The 23161-nt window shown below is 38.3% G+C and overlaps 2 protein-coding genes across 7 annotated transcripts; one reads left to right on the forward strand and one right to left on the reverse strand.

Moving 5' to 3' along the window:
* The first annotated feature begins 56 nt into the window (after positions 1–56).
* itpk1a (inositol-tetrakisphosphate 1-kinase a) lies at positions 57–16752 on the forward strand. The gene is made up of 11 exons (XM_026999039.2): positions 57–482; positions 707–813; positions 2493–2517; positions 7538–7663; positions 8000–8117; positions 10416–10514; positions 10683–10723; positions 11515–11680; positions 12838–12905; positions 13791–13953; positions 14806–16752. The coding sequence occupies exons 2-11, from the start codon at positions 719–721 to the stop codon at positions 15078–15080; spliced, it is 1176 nt and encodes a 391-aa protein (XP_026854840.2). The 5' UTR covers positions 57–482; positions 707–718; the 3' UTR covers positions 15081–16752.
* On the reverse strand, positions 16313–22833 carry chga (chromogranin A). 6 transcript variants are annotated; one of them, XM_026999035.2, is made up of 9 exons: positions 22761–22833; positions 22572–22643; positions 22141–22190; positions 21098–21191; positions 20209–20277; positions 20015–20098; positions 19103–19366; positions 17292–17629; positions 16976–17068 (listed from the first exon to the last, which is right to left on the reverse strand). In XM_026999035.2, exons 2-9 carry the CDS (start codon positions 22615–22617, stop codon positions 16985–16987), a joined length of 1029 nt encoding a protein of 342 aa, XP_026854836.1. In that variant the 5' UTR covers positions 22618–22643; positions 22761–22833; the 3' UTR covers positions 16976–16984. The 6 variants fall into 6 exon arrangements, with proteins under 6 accessions (XP_026854835.1, XP_026854836.1, XP_035380602.1 ...); XM_035524709.1 differs by having other exon boundaries at positions 22767–22815; XM_026999036.2 differs by having other exon boundaries at positions 22572–22646; positions 22761–22810.
* Positions 22834–23161: the final 328 nt, after the last annotated feature.

Raw genomic sequence — 23161 nt, forward strand, 5'->3', positions numbered from 1 at the left:
GGAGTCTGTGCCTGGGCGAACACTTTGTCGATGCCACCGTATCCAATCAAACTACTTCGCCTCGCAACAATTTTGACAGCTGACGGAGCCTGGACGTCACGTTAAGCAGCGATGGTTATTCAGAGACAAGCATAGCTTTATTTGATATGGGATTTTGTGCCAAAAAGCTCCATCACTTGGATTACGATGAATTTTATTCCTTATTTAGTATCGGCTTCGATAAGTAGATATTTAAAAAATAATGCGACATTCCCTCAGGAAAAAGTCAAGTACATATATTTTTAAAACAAACAGCAATGTTGGTGTTGTAAGGTAGAAAGAAGCTTAGGTAAAATTACTGCTAGACAACGACACACAGACTCCCCTGCTTCAATCTGTGACGAGATTTACCAGAAATACAAGAAACATACCAGTGGCTGCCATCGCTGTGACTTATTTGGCAAGCTGTCTACCATTCTGTATTCTGGCGCTTCTTGTGTAAGGTAAGGTTGAGCTGTCATTGTCAAATTTGTTTTGGAATTCCGGACATTGAAACCTACTTGAAAATTCCCAGACTTCTTGTTATTATTATTATTATTATTATTATTATTATTATTATTATTATTATTATTATTTTATTTGTATAAATAAATGTTTGCGTAAAAACCATCCTTGACGGAACGTCCACCTTTAATCCAGTAACTGCATTTTTTAAATTATTTTTTAGCCGACTCCAGAGATGCAGACGTTTGTGAAACGAAAAAGAGTAGGATACTGGCTCAGCGAAAAGAAGATCAAAAAGTTGAATTTCCAGACCTTCGTGGATATGTGCAGGTGCGTAAAAAAAGCGCTCTCACGCGTTTCTCACATAGCAAACGATGATCAACACTATGTGATGACAGTAAATATTCTTCTAAGATATCAACGCTCAGAAATAAATATTGTCTCCTGCCTGGAGATATTTATTTGGGTACACTTTTAAATGTATGACCAACATTTATGCATGTCCAAATACCTCAATTTACTTTTAATACACACATTGACGCAAATAAAAGAAGTCAGAGGAAGTGAGAGACTGAATAGAATTGACCTCTAATTTGTAAAGTCAGCCAAATTCATTAGTAACATATGCAGCAGACTAATACTACTACCATGGCAACAATGAATGTTTAATTTCACCCGAGTCAGTACTCTGGATTAAAGTATGTATTCACCATGTGTGGATAAAATGTCTTTGTGTGCATTAATCAAATCATAACATTACTTTGTCATTGATCTTCGTCGTGGGCCATCATGAGGTCTACCAGTAGACAACAGAAAGTCATAGTCACAGATTATTGTCTTTTGCTCTTATGTGTGAGCCAAAAACAGAGTACAGTGCCTGATGACAGTTGTTTGCCAGTAGATAATTGTCTGAGTAATCCCTGTCTAAGGGATTCCCTTTACACATGTTGTCTGCTGCAGTATCAGATGGAGCATGGGTTACCTGGGTGTGCACCAGGCTTGCTGCCCTGGTTTTAAGAGGCTTAGGAGTAACATTGCTCACATATTTCCAGAGACTCAATACATTCATAGGTGATGCAAGCCCATTGTAGGACTTCTTACTACAATGGTTTATACTTAAAAGAAAGTCCTGTCAAGGCCATACGAAAAACCTTCCATTAGGATATTCTGTTTTGCTTGTAAGACAAACACACACAATTAATAGGTTTTGTTTGGGTATAAATCGCCCTTTAGCATGCATGCAGACAAGGGGGTGGTCTGGACTCAATATGATATCACCTTTCTTATCACACAACAAATGATAACCAGTTTGTAAAGCATGAACCTGAGGAGCAGGTATTTGTTTGCTTTGAAAACATTGTGGAATGTATAATATTTGTGTTGTATCACGGTCAGCCTTATTTGCCACTTACTAGCAAACTGCATTTCTAGTCAGTGATTCATTTACATAATTGGCTGTAGACCTTCCTACTATATCTTGAAATCTTGTATAGCAACATTATCTCTCTGGTCTGTTAAGCATGTAATTCTATGGGCGTGTATGCTTGTGCATGAGTGTGTGTGTGTGTGAGAGAGAGAGAGAGAGAGAGAGAGAGAGAGAGAGAGAGAAATACTGTGAGAATGCAGAGAATTCAACCCCATTTTGTGTGAGAGATAGTAGTTCTGAGCCAGAGTGAGGTCCTTAGTCACAAAGCCCTATTTAGGTTGCCAAGTAACAGGTTTCCCTACTTTTCTTTGCATTTCTGTTTAAAGGAGAGGTTCTGTTGAATACCAGTCTTGTTATTCAAATGTGCAGTTTCTTCCCACTTTTATTCAGTAGTAATATCGTTAGTAACATAGTAATGTCAAAGCTTTATGCCACCATTCAGAATATTAATCAATGAAGACATGTTAATCCGAACATATTTATATGTTTCTGAAAAAACTATTTCAGATTTCTTGGAATCACATACATTTTTAAAAGTTCCAATTTTCCTGAAACTGTTTTCCCCTCTCTTTCTGTTTTGCAGGAAGAGAGGCATTGAAATGGTTCAGGTAAGTAAGTGTTGTGAGCACTTTAGGCACCACTAGATCAAGACCTTTTGCATTCAATGAAATGTTAAGGTTGAACGTGATGCCAGACTAGAGGAAAGTAAATTGAAATCGATCTATAAGAAGACAAATACATATATGTTCATAATGTTAGCGATGCTTATGTTCTTTTTTATTATTTATAACTGTTATGCTTGAAACAAGTCCTGAAATAGCAGATAAACAAGAGTTCCATTTTAAATATTACAGACAACAAATGTATTGGATAATTAAAGTCTAGGGATGTTTGCCATTTTATTTTTCAGTCAAATGTTGTTGTACAGATCAGTGAAGAAATAGAAAAATACAGTGACCTTTAGCTGGGAGAAAAGAGACCACAGAAAGACCTCATCCACGCAAAAATAGAATTTTCCATTCTCTACAGTGGCCACATAGATATTTGAACACTGTAAGAACCCAATCATTAGTTGGCTCCTTTACATAACATATCACACTTCAAAATGCCACCACTGTTTCTTAAATGTAGTGCATTCGTAATACTTTAACTATATGAAAGCTGAGTTACATAAATTATGCTATCATAATGGTTAGGTATTTATGTTCTAAATAATTTAGAAATTCCCTTATTGTATCTACCTATTGAATCATTTTAAGTAGCTTGTATAAAACATTTACAGTCTACCTAAGTAGAAGTTTGCTTTTACTTTTTTCCAGCTACTAGGCTCTTGTGGTGTACTAGATCTAGATATGCCCTGGTAGCTCTATTGCCAAGGTTCCAAATGGTCCTTTTATGTCTGAACTGCAGATACAGAACAAAACAGAAACATCTTTGCCATCTTCTCTCATTCATCTCAACCTCTGCCTTTGTATTGCTACAGAGATACTGCAGAGTATTCTGATCTTTAGCATTCTATTTTCTCTGTGATCTATTCCATTCAAAACTCCTAATCCTTAATCACTGCTCTTTGCATATGCCCGAATACGAGGTTGTGATTGAACTTCATTTAGTGACACAGTCACCACCGGGTTTGCCAGTTAACAGTGATGTATAACATGAAGCACTAACATCTCCCACACAATAACATAATATATTTCTTTGTGATTCATTTCATCTGCCTTATTTTCTATCTTAGAGAAACCTAAGAAATGACTTCGTCTTAAACTCGCTAATTCTGAAGTACATTACTCAACCTTTCAGACATGATTTACTGAACACAAGTCTAGATGAATAATGGCTCTCACCCTGTGGAGCAAGTTTTGAATGCATTAGTTAAATCACTATGACTTCCACTTTCTTTCCAATAAAATTCAAGCCCCTTTTTATCTAACTCCCAGCCTAATGCTGTGAGTTACAGCCTCTAAAAATATTCTCCACATTCATTTAATCATGTCTCATATAGCACATTGCTGCTTTCCAGTTTGACATAATTCCAGTTGTGGAATTCAATGGGGTCAGCCACCATCAGTTTGATAAACTTTTGCAATACACAATTTATTCAAATGTCTATTTAATAAATATTTATATATTTAGGTTGGAGCCTGCTCTACTACTTTGAAAGCTCTCTGTAGATTTCGTATCATTTCACAAAGCACATACAATTCTGGGACAGTTAATCTGGCTTTATACAGCAAACAGACTTGTTCACAAAAAGATTTGCATCATGCTTAAAGAAGTACCCTGATTAGCATTAGTGGTGGTTTGATTATTCAAAATATTGTGCGCTCTCAGGATATTGTGTGTCTGTTTTATCATTGGTCATTTGTTTTTCATTTGACAGGCCTATATATGTCCATATTTGACATGTACTCAGCCTATACTCTTGCCTTGTTTATGTATATGGCAACTGAGAAAGAACTTAGTAACTCAAATGCTCAAAGATTTTAATACAAATCATGCTTTTACTTTGGGTGGTCTTGCATGTTAGTCCACAAACAAAGGACTGCAGAGTATCTTGATAAAAGTGTTTATCATTAGCAAAAATAAACCAAATGGATATTCATGATTGTCATTGCTGGTTTACTGTTTTAGGGACTCTGGGAATTGTCAGAGTCTGCCATTCTTTTGTTTTGGGAAGTGAATATGAAGGTTGATTTTTTTGGGTGGTTCTTCAGTATCACAGTTTAGAGGCAAACAGGCAAGGGAGGAAGGCTTGGTCAAGGTCCTGTGGCCTTCATGAAAGTTCTGTACTATCTGACAGGCAGTTTAAGATAAGGGACTGACTCAGCCAAACACACGCAAGCACGCACGCACGTGCGCGCGCACACATACACACACACACACACACACACACACACATACACACACACACACACACACACACTCACTCACTCATTGACATATGCAAGCATACTCTCGTGCTCACATGGTCACATATACACACATACCCAAAGCCTATACTCCATTATTTAATGAGTGGTACTGAATTGACAGGTCCATAATGAATAGGAGGTGCAGGGTGTGGAAAGCAAAGAAAACAACTCACGGACTTTGAACTGACTTCACATTGTACATTACCAGGCTGTCTGCTACAACCAGTCATAGGTTGCTGTCATCATAAATCTCTCCAAACAACCAATAAGATAATAGTCTGAAAGACACTCATCATTTGTTAAGACTTAAGGTTCTGTTACTATGTGACCTTGTGCATTTTGCTTTTTACTGAATGCACAGCAGTTAGCTGCAGTCGCATATCACAATCTAATAATTTATTTTAACCTCTTTAACCTGCACTGTTCTTATGGTAATACACAGTGTCAGTATGAAGAGGATAAGGTATTTTGGTCCCTGTATTATTAACTTATGTACACCTTTGTTGTGATGTGCTTTCCCAAATTTGAGTAGAACTGAATTTTTGCATGGTCGATAAGGATTTTGTACTTACTGAATATTTATCCATAAGATCTGAAAATAATTATGTGATAAATAGTTTTGGGCTGTAGGTGTTGTTTTGTAGAGAATAGTACATAAAATATGTATATATGAAATGTATTGTTGCACCTAAATGGTCTACTTTTGGGCAGCGGAAAACACGATCATAAGTGTAATTCTGAAACAGGAATGTTAACAGTGTAACCTTAACCTTAAGCCTTTAGAACATTTGTAAAGAATTTTTTATTTGCATTCAAGTTATTTCAGTCAATAGAACCACATTACTAGTTACTATTAGTATCTACTGCTGAATTAATATTTTAAGAGTCAAATGTGTTACTGAGTGACTTCAAAGCATTGCCTTTATTAAATAGCAGCTTTACTTCCTTTGTGTATTTTCAGATGTACTTAATCTGCATAAACCTTTCTTTTTTGGACATCTTGTATATCTGCACAGTTCTGACTGACTTTCCTTATACATTATCAGTGTAGCCATTTAGCCCCAATCAATATTACATAAAGGAATTATTTGACCTTCAAAAGACATTTCAGAGAACACAAGTAACTGTTTGCTATAAACCTTTCCGTGTATATTTCGGATGTAATGAAAAGCTGTTTCTCCTCCTCCACTGAGAGGCACATGCTGGTTCTGGTTTTCAGGATGAACTGGCTGGTTAAGGTAGGGGGTTGGATAGGGGCTTTCAAAGGCTACAATAAATAAAGGCCTAGTAACATACAAGAAACAGTGGACCCCCTTAAAAACTGTAGCTTCTACTAAAATAAAACACTAAAGAGCTATTCTTCAGCTTTAAAACTGATAATCTTGCTGCTTTATAATGCTTATGGGTGTCAGCTGACTCTCATACATGAAACAAGATCAGAACAACATGTTCCCTTGGACTGGTGGTAGGTCTCCTAGTATGCTCATTGCTGGAGGCACATGTGTGTCTCATGAACAAACAGATGTCATCAGGCCATGTCTTCCATGTCTGTTTTATTCAGCCACCCATGACATATTTGTTTTAGCTTTAAGAATATTTCCAGATACCATCCCCTCTCTGATCACAGCCTACTGGGGATCATGAACCCAAGAACCACCTCTTCCCCACAATATGGTGTGTCCCTTGGGCCCAAAGTACTTTTATTTGGTTCTTCTCTTCAAAAGATGCCTCTTGCATAATGATGTGCACAGGCATGCCCCTCCCCCCTGCCACTTCTATACGCTTCTGTTTTCTGCCAAAAACCCCAATGGTCTCTTCCAAGGAAAATAACATGTCTCAAAGGATCAATCCCAGAGGAACTGAGACCATACAGAAATACTAACCTCGTACCCATAACCCGTATTTTTCAGACGATGTAGAGGTATCTAGAAATTGTCTTCCTAAAAAGCACGGGTCCAGGCAACATTTCTCCAGTCTGAAATGTGGGAACTAGACATCACAGCTTGGGCTGTATCTTATTCAAAAGTGTTCCACACAACCCAGTGGAGATTACAAACAGTGGGTAATTGATGTGTTCTTCATTATTATTTTTGGATATCACATATGGATTTTAATCTGCAACTTTGTGTTTATATTTGTTGACAAGTAGGTCAATTTTTAGATACATGGCAAAACAAATAATAATTTCTAGTACAACATTTAGTATATCTGTTAGTATATTTTTTAGTATATCTACTTTTTGAAGTAGCTTTTTTGTTAAGAAATTAGGTATTGTTACATTATGTTCAAGGTAAATTATATGTGCTTTTTAATAGTACTTAATGATTCAGTTAGCTAGTGAACATAAATATATTTAGAGGTTCAGATAACTTCAAATAATAATTATGAACAGATTTATGGTTCCATGGTACTGGTCATAAGTCAACTTAAAAACACAGTAACAGACCATATCTGTATAGTCTCAGCTCCCAGCACACCTGAACAAGGGTTCAGTGCTCTAGATTGTGGTTCTGCTGTGCTGGAAGATGGGAAAGTGCTAGAATATGAATCTTTCTGGGAGTCCCCAAGGACTGTGTTAGAAAACCCTGAATTAGCGGATGCGGTTTAAATTTTTTTTTTTTTTTTACCATTCATTCTTCATGCTTTGTCATGGGAGTTTTCCTAAAGGATTACAAGTTGAATATAGCTTCTTGACCCTGTTGTCCCTGCCCAGCTGGACCTCAGCTTGCCACTGGAGGAGCAGGGACCCCTGGATGCCATCATCCACAAACTGACGGACCACATCCTTGAAGCAGACCAGAATGTTACAGAGGCCCAGCTGCTTGTTCATAGTGTGCAGGTAGATGCATCCAGCCACCTGTGAGGAATGAGAAATGCTTTGCTTAACACATTTGGTAGCACCATCTCTTTTCTAAAATGTTGTGAGTAAAAAAAGAAAGAACATAAAGCATGTTTACTAATGATTGAGATATCAAATGGCACTCTTTAGTATAAGTATATATATATATATATGCAAGGTTAAGCACCAAACTGTTATTTAAATTCATTCACATTTTTATACATGTTTATAACTCATCATTTTGACCATGGTTTTTATGTGAAATTAATCATGAATTTTGTACTGTTCAATTGGTTACTTTACTCATGTGTTCTTGTGTTTCTGAATGTACTTTAGGAATACATTGACGTTCACCCTGAGACTGTGATCCTAGACCCACTCCCTGCTATTCGTACGCTGCTTGACCGCTTCAAGTCTTACAAGCTCATCCACAAACTAGAGGAATGCATGAAGGGTAACTATATGCATATGTTCACGTTTTCGATTCTGAGCTCAAAATTAGATTTTCAGTATTTTTTGTGTTTAGATACATTGATTCCACAGAGCTCTAATTATATATTATACGGCTAGGTTTGGCTCAAAATACAGTTTTAAAATATATATTTTATAAATAAAATATTTCAAAACAATTTAAATTTTTTTAATTATATTTTTAAAACTTTTATTATTCATTATGCCCTCAGTCCAAACTAATGTATAATTTGTGGAAGATATTTTGGAACATCCATTTGTTTCTATCTATCTATCTATCTATCTATCTATCTATCTATCTATATATATATATATATATATATATATATATATATATATATATATATATATATATATATATATATGATTCCAGGGAGTAACTGCAGTGTACTAGAGGTAGTCAAAGCTGCAGTGAAGAGCACTAGTTACTTTTCTGGAAACTTTGTATACTTCCTCTTTGTGTTTCTTCAGTACTCCTTTGGGCCTCTGAAATGGTACAATATGGGTTTCTGCTTTTGGTTATTCTGCTGGGCCAGGATAAGATGGGCGTATAGAGGCTTAGGGCCCAAAGCTGCTAAGTCATTCATTCTCTATACCACTTGCACTGTGCAGTGCCATTCCATTCTCTTTCCTCCAGTGGGTGTGATGGTCTTTCTGCAGTAGAAGAGAAAGGTACTGCCTGCAAAGGAAGGTACATTGATGCTGGCATTGGAAACCAAAACCTGATGCAAGTTCATTTGCATGTTTTAGATATCTTACAGCAATATCTGGTCAATTTGGAGCTAGTAAATCATAAACATGTAAATAAGAATATTTATGACATTATTAGAACATTAAAAACACAATCTTGAACATAATTAGCAGCTTCATAGTTCTAGTCAGAAGAACCACAGTAAACACGATGGCAGAGGTTTCTACCTCTTCCACAGAGACCTGGGGATGCCAGATGTCAGCTGAGAAGTAGAGAGAGGTTAACAGCCTTGGCTGCAGGCTCTGTTTCTAACAGAGGAGAGAGCTCTGTTTAGAATTCCAAGGGAGTGACTCTTTTCTTGGGCTCTGTCCCCAGGCAACCGCTTCCATGGCTATTAACTTATGAAACAACACAGCAAGTGATCATGGGAAAAAGAAGATAACACTAATGTACCCGCTGTAATTCACAATCTGCATTTTTATTTTACTCCTTCGCCTGCATTATCCACATACTTCTTTGTGGTTCTGTCATTATCTACATGCTTCTCTGTGGCTCTGTCATTATCCAAATGGGCAATTATTGGAAATAATGATAGAATGACTAAAATAATTAATAATTTGGGCTGTTGGATAAAAAAGCCTTTTATTATGAGTTGACATGTTGATCCATATGATTCCCTTACTGTATGCATACTCATCCATGAATATGTAAATAAATAGCATATTCCTTTCCTCCTCATATCACACTTACACATAATCTGAGGTGTATATACCAGAATCACTTTTCTGCATTTTTAATTCCCAGAGAAAATCTTCCCAGTAGTCAACACATAAGAAAACACTTTTAGATCAGAGAAGCCATAAGCTTTTTTTTATGATGTATTTGGTACACTGCTGAATAAAATGAAGAAGGAAATAAACAGATACTAGATACAGTTTATCTTAAAATGTTAATATGGATCAAACAGTAATATTGTCCTTTAGTAAATAATATAACATCCCAATTATTGAGTAGGAATGCATAATACTGAACAAAGAAAGGCTGCTGTCATGATGTCAAAACCTTACAGTGTGACATTTTATCCAAGCTCTGCCAAACATTTTCCTAGGCCACATATTTTCAGAAAGAAAGAAAAGCCTACAACGGGGAAAAACAGAGATAGAGGCTGCTCTTGACATTGGCCTTGTCTATCTGTAGGGCATGCATGCTGTCTCTTGGGTATGTTTGTCTTAGACAGGTTCCATATGGTCACATGTCTTATGTAAAAGATGTCACTGTTTCTTTCCCTAATTTTTCAGAATCATGGTCACAGGCTCAATAAGCAAACAGGTTCACTGAACCTTACCAAACAAAAAGAGAACAAGGATCATACATTATGAGATCCCATTTTTGCCAAACCAAGCAAAAAAGTAACTTTATTTTAGTTAAAACTAATTAGCCATTAAACCAAAAGCAACAGGAAAGTCTGAAGACTCAAATTCTAATTGATAGCTAGGCACATTTGCGATAGCCTTTCATGATTTAGCTCAGATGGTGCAACTGAGTAGAGTGATTGTGCTAATAATGTCCCTGCACCTCTGTGATGACTAGATGGGCGCATCTGTTCTCCTCCATTCATGGTACTCAACAGTGAGTGTGGCCCTGACACGTTAGACCACCTCCATAAGAATGGCATCACCTTCCCTTTCAGTAAGTGCCCATCCTCTGACCTCAGATCCACTGTCAGTGGCCGTCTGCTGGGGCCATACACATGTATTCAGATGAAAACATTTTTCTAGATGATCTGTGTGATGAACATAAATCATTTGATTGGTTCATGTGATTTACTTTTTTGTATTTTCTTCTGTTTCACTGCAGTCTGCAAAACTCAGGTCGCACATGGCACCAACTCCCATGAGGTAAGAAGTCATTTAGGAAACACCGCATTTGCTTAATTCCTTTCCTCATCAATCATTAAACATACATTATGTAATTGGCCCATGACTATTTAATAACTTAAATAGTCTTCCATCACCGTAAACTCAGCCAGAGTGGTCTGCCCTTAGAACACAATGACTGCCATCAGATCTAAGGGACTATTTTGAAACATGTACTGCTGTTTTGAACTGCAATCACCTTGACTTTGAATTATAAGTAATTGTGAATTATTTATCAGGGTGGTAATTATAGCTTAGACTTCCACTAACATACAGTAAAAATCTTTGAATGGTCTCATGTCATGGCAAATCAGTGTGTATAGTGTGGGTCTCACTAATGCTGGATCTAATGTTTGAAATGTGGGATGTCCAAGATTAATATGTTACTAATGTGTTACTTTTAACTGATGAAATGATAGTGCAGGTAAGTTGACGGTCATGGGATTTTATGATTGTGCACAAAAAGATTTTACAGGGATCATAAAGTAAACTGAATTCTTATTGGTCTGTTTTGAATAGCTTTAGCTTAAGGACTTATAGAGTGCAGTTATCTCAGTGATGTGGAAAGAGACATTACCACACCTCAGAAGAGATATGTCTGACTCCCCATGGCTCTAGGACAGGGTGGCATTCTTTACCTATTACTAATACACACCTCTATTTCACATAGTTAGCCTGTTGCAGTAAACTTTCATTTAGTTAATGTGTAACCTGTGGATGTGTCATTGACCATGTTGCCTGCTGGATATATCACTGTGGCTGTATGTCCGTAGATGGCCATCATCTTTAGCAAGGAGGACCTGAAAGACATCAGGCCTCCCTGTGTGATCCAGAGCTTCATCAACCACAATGCTGTGCTTTACAAGGTGTTTGTGGTGGGAGATGCCTACAGTGTGGTAGAGCGGCCCTCTCTTAGGAACTTCCCTTCTGGACCAACAGGTCAGGCCACCCGAGGTCACAGATCCGTCTCAGTAGTCTGACTTAGGTCTAAATATCAATTATTTTGTCCTGGCTACCATCACCTTTAGTTTGTTTATTAAGGCTCTTGGCTTGGCTCCTGTGAAGCCTCTTTGAGACAGTGTCTGTTGTTTAAAGTGTTATGTAAATAAAATCCAACTGAATTGTGTAAAAAAAAAAAAGTTTTCTTGAGTCACAGTCAGTCCTTGATTTAGAAAAATACTGTCATATAAAAGATTTTTGTTCTTTAACAAATGTCTACTTGAGGATCAGGGGAAATACTGTGACTGTAGTACTGTGTTTTTGTAGAGAGCACCATTCAGAAAAAGCTTACAGAAAGAGCACATGGTCTGACGTGTGTGTGATTAGGTATACAGGCTGAGGGAGTGAGGGAGAGAGAGAGTATGTGTGTCTGTGAGTAGGGGGTTGTCCCTCTGTTGCAGTACAGTCCAATAAAAGCTTTTCATAGAATGGCATGCAGGCTTTTAGGCAAGATTTAAAAGGATGTGGACTCCTCTGAAAAGTTATAGTATCTAAAATCTTGCAGGAACACATACATCTCCTTATAAAGGTACTTTATGTGAAGTTGTTTATGAAGTACTCCATTGTTTAAAAGAACCTGAAATCATGGGCAAAGTGAGATTTGAGATAATGGCTCTCTTGAGCTATTCTACTTGATGCAAATTGCCCCTTACTATCTGTAAACCATTTCTTTCTCTTCCCACTGTTAGCTCATGCTCGTGTTAATATTTAATCTCCTATACTTGTCTTGGGGAAAAATTTGCTTTGTTTTACACATGTGTACCAGGCAAACATCTCTGTTTAGATGCTGGAAGAGTAGAGTCAGTTGTACCTCCCACTGGACAATTAAACTACTCACTAATGTCGCAAATCACACTTTTGCAATATAATGTCATTTGTAACACATAGGTTGATATGTAGTTTTGTACAATATAACAGTCTGATAATTAGTAACATTATAATTAAATAAAGGCAAAGGTTTTGCTGTTAAATGTGTTAGTGATGATCACGAAACAACTGAATGAGAAAAGCAAAGTCTCTGTATTTTGAAGATATCTTCAGATTACTTTCCTGGAAATGGGCAAATTGGTGTTTATTGATGTTATTTTCTTCTTTAGACAGAAGAGCTATATCCTTCAACAGTCATCATGTTTCCAAACCTGAGTCCTCATCAGACCTGACCTCTGTGAGTCAACACTTCACTATTTTCTCCTGTTTCTTTCTTCTTTTTGTAAACTTTGTAGTAGTAATAGTAGTAGTAGTAATAGTAGTAGTATCATTATCTAGTCCTTCACTTTGTAATGCTGGTTGTGCAGCATAGCTCCTCCAGGGCACCCCACCTCACTTGGTCTCAGTTCCAGCTGACCTGGTTTGTGTTTGCTTGAATACACTCTTATATTATTTTTATTTGCAGAACAAATACAAACTACAAAAGAAAAATGAAAAAAAAAAAGTGCAGGCAAAGTAAAAATAGACCAGAAAGGACTTATACAAATTGCTCTCCCTCAGAGAAAGATAAAAGTATATACATACATTAAATTTAAATATTTAAAAACAAACAGACAAAAAATGACAAAACACAGACACATTGTTAAAAATTTGTGAATAAGAGTATATGATTTTTTACCTGTTTTTAAAGCTGATAATACTGGGAGAGGTTTTTTTAGATGAGGTGGTAAACAGCTCCAGATTGAGGGTCCTTGATGAGAAAGTGTAAACTGTCCAAGTGCTATCCTAATGAAAGCTATAAGAAGGCTATTAGAAGATCTAGGGGAGTAATGATGGACTTGAAAGTTGTATAGAAAGCAGTTGGGAAGAAGATTGCGTGTAGGGAAAATAAACTGGAATATTTTTAAATGGCTAATTTTATACACACTGAGTATTTGAAAAAGTCGACGAGAGTTGACATCATAATTAGCTGAAGTAAACATCCTAGCAAAGTGCTTCTGAAGAATATATAAACAATTAATATTACTTTTGAAAGTACTAGCCCAAATATTGCAGTACGAGAGGTGAGGATAAATCAAAGAAGTATATTTTGTGGCAGTATGCATTTCATTCTTCTTATCAGAGGGACAACTTGGAAGGGCAGTGTCGGACACCTAGGCATGATGTCATTCAGAAGATTTCCAGGTGCTTGAGACATGCTCTTAATGTGTCCTTGTTTGGGATCGACATCATCATCAGCAACCAAACAGGCCAGCATGCCGTAATCGACATCAATGCATTCCCTGGTAGGCTGTTTGCATTTTTCAAAAGCATTACCATATTTATAAAAGAGGGACAAATAAGAAATTGCTTGAATCAGTACAGTATGTTGTATCAATAGGTATGTGATATCAGTTCATCTATATGTTCTTCCTGATAAGGCACATGTACTGTAATTCTCCTATTATATCACACTTAGCTATGCCTGAACAAATTCTGCTTCTAGACCACATGGTGTCAATATAGAGTCAGAGAGGGAGCTGAAGAATTAATGAACCTTATACTTTTTATTAGACAGTTCTTGTGTTTTATTTACAAAATCTCATTTTATGTAATGTTTATTTCTGATTTATTTATATTTACCCTGAAACTTTAACTATTGTTGTTTTAAAGACTCATATGACATATTATCAGTGAACACACCCATATATATCTCTGAGACTACACCTTGTCTTCAAGTCCAGTCTTCATTTCCGAGGGAAGCATTTACAGCATTTAACAGAAAGAGTCAACTTCACATTTTGTTTGCTTTTGTACATACACACAAAGCTCTGATACCAGCACTGATTCTGTCTTTGCTGCTGTGGTGATGAGGTATCTATAGTAAGGCCTGGTTGTGCAGACTCTCCCCAAGGTACACCCAGCAGCTCCCATGATAGCGCAGTAGTCAGGCAACACATCATATCTGCTCCCTATTGCCTCTCTCCTGTCTGTTGATTTATTAAAGATCCACTCCTGCACTATTAAATGATGGCAGTTATTTTTATCTCAGTTTAAATACCACTATAACAGAGATCTCACAGGAAGTTGCAGCACAACTAATCTGCTGAAAGTGAAGTGCAAGCGTTCTAAAGAATGATGTTTTAACTGTTGCCTAGGTTATGAAGGAGTTCCAGAGTTCTTTGATGACCTGCTGACTCACCTAACTACAGTCCTACAAGGCCCCTGTGGGCCCCTCAGAGCCCCAAGCTTGCCTCTGGCCTGTGGGATGCCCTGTGGCAATCTGGGAAATGAAGGCAGCTGCTTGGTGATTGACAGTGAGGAGAAGAAAAAAGGTTCCCATCAAGGTCTGACCTGCTGCAGCGCTGACCTGGGCCTGAACTACCAGCAACACCGCCGGGCCACACTAGCGGCTGACGCCTCCTCCCAGTGAGCCTTGCCTGGCCCTCCAGCAAATTAGCATATTTAATTACTTTTAACAAACCAATTAAACCCTCCTGCCCGCTGAGTGGGGTGAAGAATTTTTCCTTGTGCCAATATATGATCTGTAGCATGTGGTTAATGACCAAAGAAGTACTGATTTTTGTCTTAAGGTTGAAAAGGAGCAATCAGCAGATATCAGTAGATGTCATTTGGTCTATTTAAATCATTTGGTCTATTTTCATGCATCTTGCACTGGACTTTGTTATGGTAAGGTGCCTTAGGAATGAACGGGAATTTCTTTGTACACTGTTGATCAGGGGGAAATAACAGAAGCTTAAATGTAGGTAACCCAAAGCATACCATCCAGCAGGCGGCAGGCAAACCCAACATGGCAAGCAAATCCAACATGACATTTTGTTTTTCCATTTTTGGCCTAAGGAATATGCTGGCTGAATGGAAGGGGTATTCAGGTGAACCCTGGTGCTGGGCAGTGGATTCTGAGCTCTCACATGCACTCTGGGAGTCCAACTGCGTGCAGCACTTCATACTCCGCCACCTGCACTGTTAGAATTATACAGATCATACAAAATGATGAACATCACAGAACAATGTCTAGGTAATGGAATATATTTTAAATGTAATATGTGGAACACTTGTCCTATGGTCCTATAGACACCTTGTGTAAAGACTTTAAATATACATGTCCTGAATTGAGCAACAGTTTCATGCTTGATATGAGGTAAAACACATTACTACCTCGAGTCGAATAGTATGAGATTAGTTGGGATAATCTATTTCAGAGGTCCTCAGGGAGTCATAGCCAGTCTACCTGTGTAGTCTGATTCAGCTCCCAAGTAATAGAGACATAATAGCTCTGCTACTATTGTTTATGTGATGAGCTCCTGAACTGGTCCAGATGGCCATCCCTGAGGACAGGAATAAGAACCTTTGACCTATCTAGCTGTACCAGGAACAGATAACTCACTGCCCACCTTAGTCTCTTGGGACTTTTAATGAGTACATATGACATGATACATTTTCAGTGACAGTTTTTACACACTGTTGTATAATTAAGTTTGTAGGTCAGATACCATTGTGCCTTTCAGCTTCTGTGTTGCTATGATTAATACGGAGTGTACAGTATGTACAATGTGTATATGTTGTATTTCCTAGATTTTAAAGGACAGAAAGAGACACTATCCACATTTTATGTCCCTTTACATGAGATAAAACAGACATCCAGAGAATAAATACTAAAATTTAATCACACCTAATGTTATCGCCATATTTTGCAGATTTTAACCTATGACTTTGACATTCTGAGACTGAGTAGATCATCTTTAAGTTGCATAGATTCATTTACTTAGCACGAAGCTGTTTGCTTGCAGAGTTTCATACTAATACAAATAACTATATCATATTGATACAGATAACATCATCATGTTATTTAATCATTTAATTATGATCATCAGATAAAAACATTATTGCATTAAGATCCATCAGGCACAGAAACCATAAAAATAATATATACCTTCATTGTGTATAAATTCAATTCCCAATCTCTTAATTTTATCAATTATGATTATTATAGCATTTACTCAGTGGCATTTTTGCATGGTAGTTTCTTTGACAAGCAAGTAAGATACTTAAGTAAAGCTGAAGCAGGGGACCTGGGTACAAAACCACTGGGAGCATGTCTTTCATTTTTTTTTTACCAGAGGTGGCACTGTGAAGCATCGTGTTACCAGAGTGGAAGAGAAAAGGGTGAGAGCCAAAGTGGAGAGTGCCTGCACTGCCATGGGTGAACTAGTGGGGAGGAGAACTTCACCTTGGCAGGGCATAACCTGGCTTTTGAAGGCAGGGAGATGGTGGCTGGTGGAGGGGATGAGTGGAGCAGCAATGGGCGGCCCTCATTCAGCCACGGCGCAACTCATGCAGCTTCTGAGCCACACTCTCCAGTTCAGACTCGATCGCAGCCAAGCCCTCAATCTCACCCTCCTACAAAAGACAGAAGGGAAAGCAGAAGAGTTGAGGGTACTCCAACTCCATGGTTTTCCTGAAACTATTATTGTCATTGTTTCAGTGCTCAGGCAAGGGCTGCTGAGTAAACAGAGTTCATTAAAAACACACAGCAATTTTGAGACTGCTGACATCAGTGCTAGTTCAGGGGAACCATTGCTAGAAACCCACAACCTCTCAGGAAACACTGTAAAAGCAGTACCTCTGTCTTCTTGCTGGCACTACCCTCCTCTTCTCTCCGGTCCTCTGGGTCCCTCCTTGCCATCATCTGGAGATCCTGCTCCTCAGGGCTCTTCCACACCTCCTCCCCCAGCTCTGATGCCTCTTTGGAGTGGTGCGGCACCTCCTGCTGGTCGTAAGACCTTGCGCTCAACTCGGCTCTCTTGTGGGCCAGCTGCCTGGCCTGACCCCAGCGTTTCAGCCCAGCTTCCTCCACTACTGTCTTCTTCTCCACCAGTTTCTGCTCATCCTGGTTTTCCTCTTCCACAGATTTCTTTGCCTCAGTATGTTGATCTGGAACATCCGGCCCCGCTCCCTCATCTACTGAAAAAAGACATTCATATTCATATCTTGATTCATATTGCCCTTCCATCTGTCTGTCTGTCTTTCTCTCTCTCTCATTCTCTCTTACTCCTCCATTTTTTATTACACCCACCTCCCTCTCCTCTAAAGGGTCTGACATTATTCACACAACATCAGCAAAAAGAACACTCAATTTAATGAAATCTCCTGTCAGATGACTAATAGTGTCCGACATTCACAGCTGACGCTCCCAGAGGCAGCGCCCCGCCCCGCCCTCAGTCTTAACCAGAGAGACATGAGCAAATGACCAGGATAATGAATTTAAGGCTAGGGATACACCAAACTAACAATGAAGAGCTAAAACCAAGAGTGAGCAACCCATGACTGTATTGCATCAGCTCAGTCGCCTATCGTCGCCTATGTGTATTTACACTCAAACACATCAAATAGACTGCAGCTTATGACACGCACATACATTCTGCACTTGTACAAAAGAAAATAACTCAAAAGAAGACTGTTGCTCCCAAAGGTGCAGAGTGTCACTTCTTCTTGAGTGTCATCCTTCCAGAAAATTGAATATGGAAATGTCAAATGTTCTTTATGAGCTCCTTTCTTCCATAAAATGAATATGGTAATGACAGATGTTCCACATGTTCTATTGATAGCACAACAAAATTACTTTCTTTGGTGCAAAATATAATACTAGCCAAGCACATTGCCTCAGTAAATCAAGCCACAATGTGACAAAACACCCTTATGCAGTTTATGTCTCTATTATCTTGTTTTAAGTCAAATTTAGACAGTCAATCAGAAAAGTCTTCCTCATGGTCAAAATCCAACACAGATTCAACATGCACAATTGACCAAAACACTGAGAAGGACCAACTAATGGTGCAGAACACACTGTACTTAGTATAAGCAATGGTGGGTCATCGACACTCTCCAATGGCCTGATGCTATCTGACGGCCGATAGTCAGGTCAATGTGTCCATAGCCTAAAACGACTATAAATGGCAAAAAGCCTTAGCAAAGCCTTAAATTCACTGCACAGTCAGAGGCACTGGGCTCTGTTTTCTGTTCATGCCACTATGTTCACCAAACAAGGCCTCTCGAGCATGCTTTGCTCCTGGGTCCCCCACATACACTACAAAGCTAATATGTGGCAAATTGCTCTACTTAATGCACTACAAATGGATCTCATCCTCTTTTCAAATCTCTGTCTCCCTCTTTTTCTCAATTTCTTTCCTTGTCCATCTTCCTCTCTTTGTCAAACAAATACAAGCTCTCATTGACCTTTCCAGAATTGGAATTATGTCATTATTGATTTTGCATTCATCCACTGTGGTGAAATAAATCATTAGACCACTAACTATTTTAATTATACAGTCCCATGGGTATGAGGCTGTCAGTTCTCTTAAAAATATGCCCTTATAACCCAAAGCAAATGCCCCATCAATGTGCTTTTGCTCCCTACAGGTTAAAGCACACCACCTTCCTCCTCTTCTATGCCGGAATGCTTCTCTTGTTCCTCTTTGTTTTCTTCTTTCTTTGTGATGGCCTGCTTGCCCTCATCTTCCTCACGTTCCTTCTCTGAGATCATGGAGTGTGGAATCTCCTCGCTCATCTTCGCCTCCTCCTGGACAGGGATCTCGTTGTGCTCCCCTGACTCCTGCTCCCTCTCTTCTCTCTCCTCGGCTCCTACCTTCTCCGCCCCCACTCTTGGTCTCTCCATGGCAACCAGCATTGACTGATCTGCTAGGATTATGAGCAAGGGTAAGGGAAGGGTCAACGCTCAGCTCTGCATCTTATCTACAGTGCTATGGATCCAGAACATGGCCCATCACTCTCTACTTAAAACTGAATACAGGAAGAAAGGAAGGAATGATGTAAGGAACTAACCACAGAATGGAGCATAAATAAACAAATGAATAAATAAATTAATCAATTAATGAAGTTAAAATGTACATTGTGCCTATCTTGCATATCTTAATTCTCATCCAAAACCAACTCTATGTATTTGATGCATTTCACTTTGTAAAAGGGATACTTTATTTGATTGAAGCTACATAGTAATAAAGCACTGAGGCAGAATGAGATTAAGAGACAGAGACCCTAGATTAAAACAGGGCAAGCCATCATTTTCATGTGTCATAAATGCCAAAGAGTCAGCCACCCTTGTCTTTTGATCAAATTCGACACACATAAAATCTCACCTGACCAGTCTAGATTGTTATTAGCTAAGTAAGAAACTGCTCCACACACTGCAAGATCCAGAAACATCCCTGATTAGATCACATTTTGCCTTAAGGAGAGGCGACACTCGCCAGGAGAAATATTTTGGATTCCATAGCATCTACATAGAAACACGTACAGCAAAAAGAGAAAGCAGAATGGAGTTCTCACCTGCAGTGCCCTCCAAGTCTTTGAGTTGTTGGCTTTCATCATTAGGACCATACTCCACTTGCTTCTCAGTTCTCTCATTGGCTCCTGAGGGGAAGGAACGTGGTCTTAAACAAATGCCTTAAGAAAAATTTACACACACATCGGCTAAATTGCTCCTTTGCAAATACTACTGGATGCAAACCTCAGATTCTCACCTTCAGCAGCAATATCTTGCAGCTCTTGGAGAAAATTGTGGTGGCGCAAAATGGTCACCAGCCTGTCATCTGCAACACACGCACGCACACACATTCCATTTCAGTGGAGTCAGTGGTTCTATTGTTCATAATGGCCTTTGCAGTTTTCAATACTTTGATTTGATTTCTTAAAGTTAATTGCCCTGACATTTACTGCCACTTCTGCAGTTATACAGTTAATCACTGACAATCGGGGGAAAGGGGGAGGGGAGAAAAACAGAAAAGGGAGAGAGTGAAAGACAGCGGGGGGGGGGGGGGGGGAGAGGTTCTTTAGAATATGAGCAGCCATGTCTGCATTCTTTGTAGATAAACATAAATGGAAAAGCTCAAACTCCATTTTAATTCATCTTTCCTCTCTCTCTCTCTTTCTCTCTCTCTCTCTCTCTCTCCCCAAAACACTCTGTTTCCATCACAGCTCATCTCGATGCCATCCTGCCTTTGTCCTTCCCATCATCACTCTCTGAGGTGTTGCATTTCTTCACAGTAAGCGACATATCAGTAACAACAGACATTCTGCTAATACCGAGATTGATTTTCTAACTAATGGAAGGTCAAAGTAAAACGTGCCACATTCTATAATTGAATAGTGAAGGGCTGATTGTATTTTTACAGCTTTATGCTATTGGGACTGTTTGTATGATAAGGCCATTTGTTTATTTAAACCCTTATATTTATAATGAAATGATTGTGCAGTATTCGGATAAATAAAAAGCAATTAGGTCACTGTAATTGATTGTTTACCCTATTCACATAATGAATGTATGAAGATATATTAACTAATACTAATATCACATACTGTATACATGACTAGAGCAGTCCTATTTCTTCTAAACAAAGATTTGTAGCTCACCAGTCATGAGGGTTTCCCGGCATCCCTGAGACACTGGGATTGAGTGCGGTTTAGACAGAGCATCTGTAAGCACCTCCACTATGCATTTGATTACCTATTGGTGAAGTGTAGAAAACATGGGAAGAAGCTTTATTCAGTGTAGGATTCAACACGTTTTAATCACTTGATGATTTACTTGTGTACAATTGCATATGAATTACAAATTCATATTACTTGCATTCCTTAAGAGTAAACATTATATATTTACAAATATGCAAATATTGTCTTTACTTAAACACTACTCAACAACCATATTGCTTTTCACTTTGTATTCAGTGAATGTCATTTCTTTGTTTCAATCCATCTCCTCTTCCTCCTCTGCCAACTGATTTCATACTCTCCCGAGGACAAACATTAGATTCTCTCATTAGGACCAGCCAGCCACTCTTAGTAATGCTATGGCACACTGTTGAAATGGCATAATCAATTTATTAAAGAGCCAAAGCTGTCCAGCTGGTCATTTAATATGTCAGACTGTGGAATAAAATGTTATTTCAGATGGATTATTGGGAAGAGTCTTTCACTGAAGATCTTTCACTGTGTTGAAGGAATTTTTTATACATTTATTTAATATATTTATATTATGTAGATTGTGCCATTCTTTCTCTCTCTCTCTCACACACACACACACACACACACACACACACACACACACTTTCACTTGATGAAAGTTGACAAAAGAAAGGATTTAAATAACTATAGGATTTAATCCAGGATTTAAATTACTACGTCACTGTGAAATGTAAGGAAATTTGGTATTGGTCACTTTAACAGTGGTTTGTACTGCCAGGAGCAGCTGTTTGTTTAGTGGAGTCATGTCACTGAGTCACAGTTGATAACCAGTGTGCTATCCCACACAGTTCCAGATTAAGCAACACTGAATGTTAGTTCCACAGTTTGGTGTATCCAGTTCTTTGACATCAAATGTCATCTTAATAATGAGCATCTGGAAAATTGTCTTTTATTGCTGTAGGCATAAACATAATAATGGTCCATGATCCTACCTTGACATCCGCATGATCCACGTGACTAGGAGACACGGGTATAGAGAAAACTGTAAAAACAGTTTTTACTTTGATTTAGAATTTGGCAATCTGACGCATTTTCGTCTACATCGACAATAAAAGAAAAACATCAGTTCATTTTGTGGTTAATATTGTGAAACTAGCGTGGTTACTACTGTGAAACGGATGAACAACATATTTCTTACATTTTGAATCGGGCAATATGGCAAACATACTTAAACTGTCGTTTCTTGCGGAAAAGTAACACATTTTGAGTGGTACTTTAATGTGACATTGCTGCCGCCACTATATTACCGCTGTCCTTGGTGCTGAAAGGACAGCAATCTTTCGCAGATTTCGTCTAAAAGCACGACTTCATATGAAATCAAATAAATACAAAGCATCTTCATATTAGAGTGCTTTTTACTTACCATACTTTGCCAGAATAACGAAAATAACGTATCCCCGTGCTATCATTGTGATGTGAAGAGTAGTCAATGGATCTGCTAAGAAACAACACACCTCAGATGAATCACCAATCTTTCTTTCTTCCCCTCACTTTTGGAAGAGTAAAGAAGTGAGAGTTAATTATGGATGCATTCTGTGAACCAGGCGTCCACCCTTACTAATCACAGGAATCACAAGCTCCACAAAATCGGATATAACACAGCGTCGTAGTACATTAATGGCACTACTTACTTACTGCAACGGTGAATGCTTTATATAGGCAGTGGACAGGAAATGACATCACTGTAAAGACAAAAGCGTTTCGTATACCTTATCAAAAAAGACTGAGTATCTTTGTTCAGCAATAAGTCTTAGTGGATCGTTCGAAATACCACGTTGTAATTTCCATATTTAATGGGTGTAGTAGACGCGTCTAAAAATGTAGCTAATGTGATTATTTAAAAATCTGATCAAAAATTTTACTATTAAAGGTCCAAAAATGTGACCATACGCCCACTCCAAGCTGCATCCATATTTTATTTGTTAACTTATTTTTTGTTTGTTTATTTGTTTG

This window comes from Electrophorus electricus, chromosome 3 (assembly GCF_013358815.1).
Source record: "Electrophorus electricus isolate fEleEle1 chromosome 3, fEleEle1.pri, whole genome shotgun sequence".
In the NCBI taxonomy this organism is placed as follows: domain Eukaryota; kingdom Metazoa; phylum Chordata; class Actinopteri; order Gymnotiformes; family Gymnotidae; genus Electrophorus; species Electrophorus electricus.

Bases quoted from the DNA above. Each gene is read 5' to 3' on its own strand.
- itpk1a (XM_026999039.2), top strand. From the start codon at position 719: ATGCAGACGTTTGTGAAACGAAAAAGAGTAGGATACTGGCTCAGCGAA. The intron at 11,681-12,837 runs GTCAGGCCACCC...TTTCTTCTTTAG, and splicing joins CTTCCCTTCTGGACCAACAG to ACAGAAGAGCTATATCCTTC. The intron at 13,954-14,805 runs GTAGGCTGTTTG...ACTGTTGCCTAG, and splicing joins CGACATCAATGCATTCCCTG to GTTATGAAGGAGTTCCAGAG.
- chga (XM_026999034.2), bottom strand. From the start codon at position 22,617: ATGATAGCACGGGGATACGTTATTTTCGTTATTCTGGCAAAGTATG. The intron at 20,278-21,097 runs GTGAGCTACAAA...CGTGTGTTGCAG, and splicing joins CCGGGAAACCCTCATGACTG to ATGACAGGCTGGTGACCATT. The intron at 19,367-20,014 runs GTGAGAACTCCA...TCATAATCCTAG, and splicing joins AGACTTGGAGGGCACTGCAG to CAGATCAGTCAATGCTGGTT.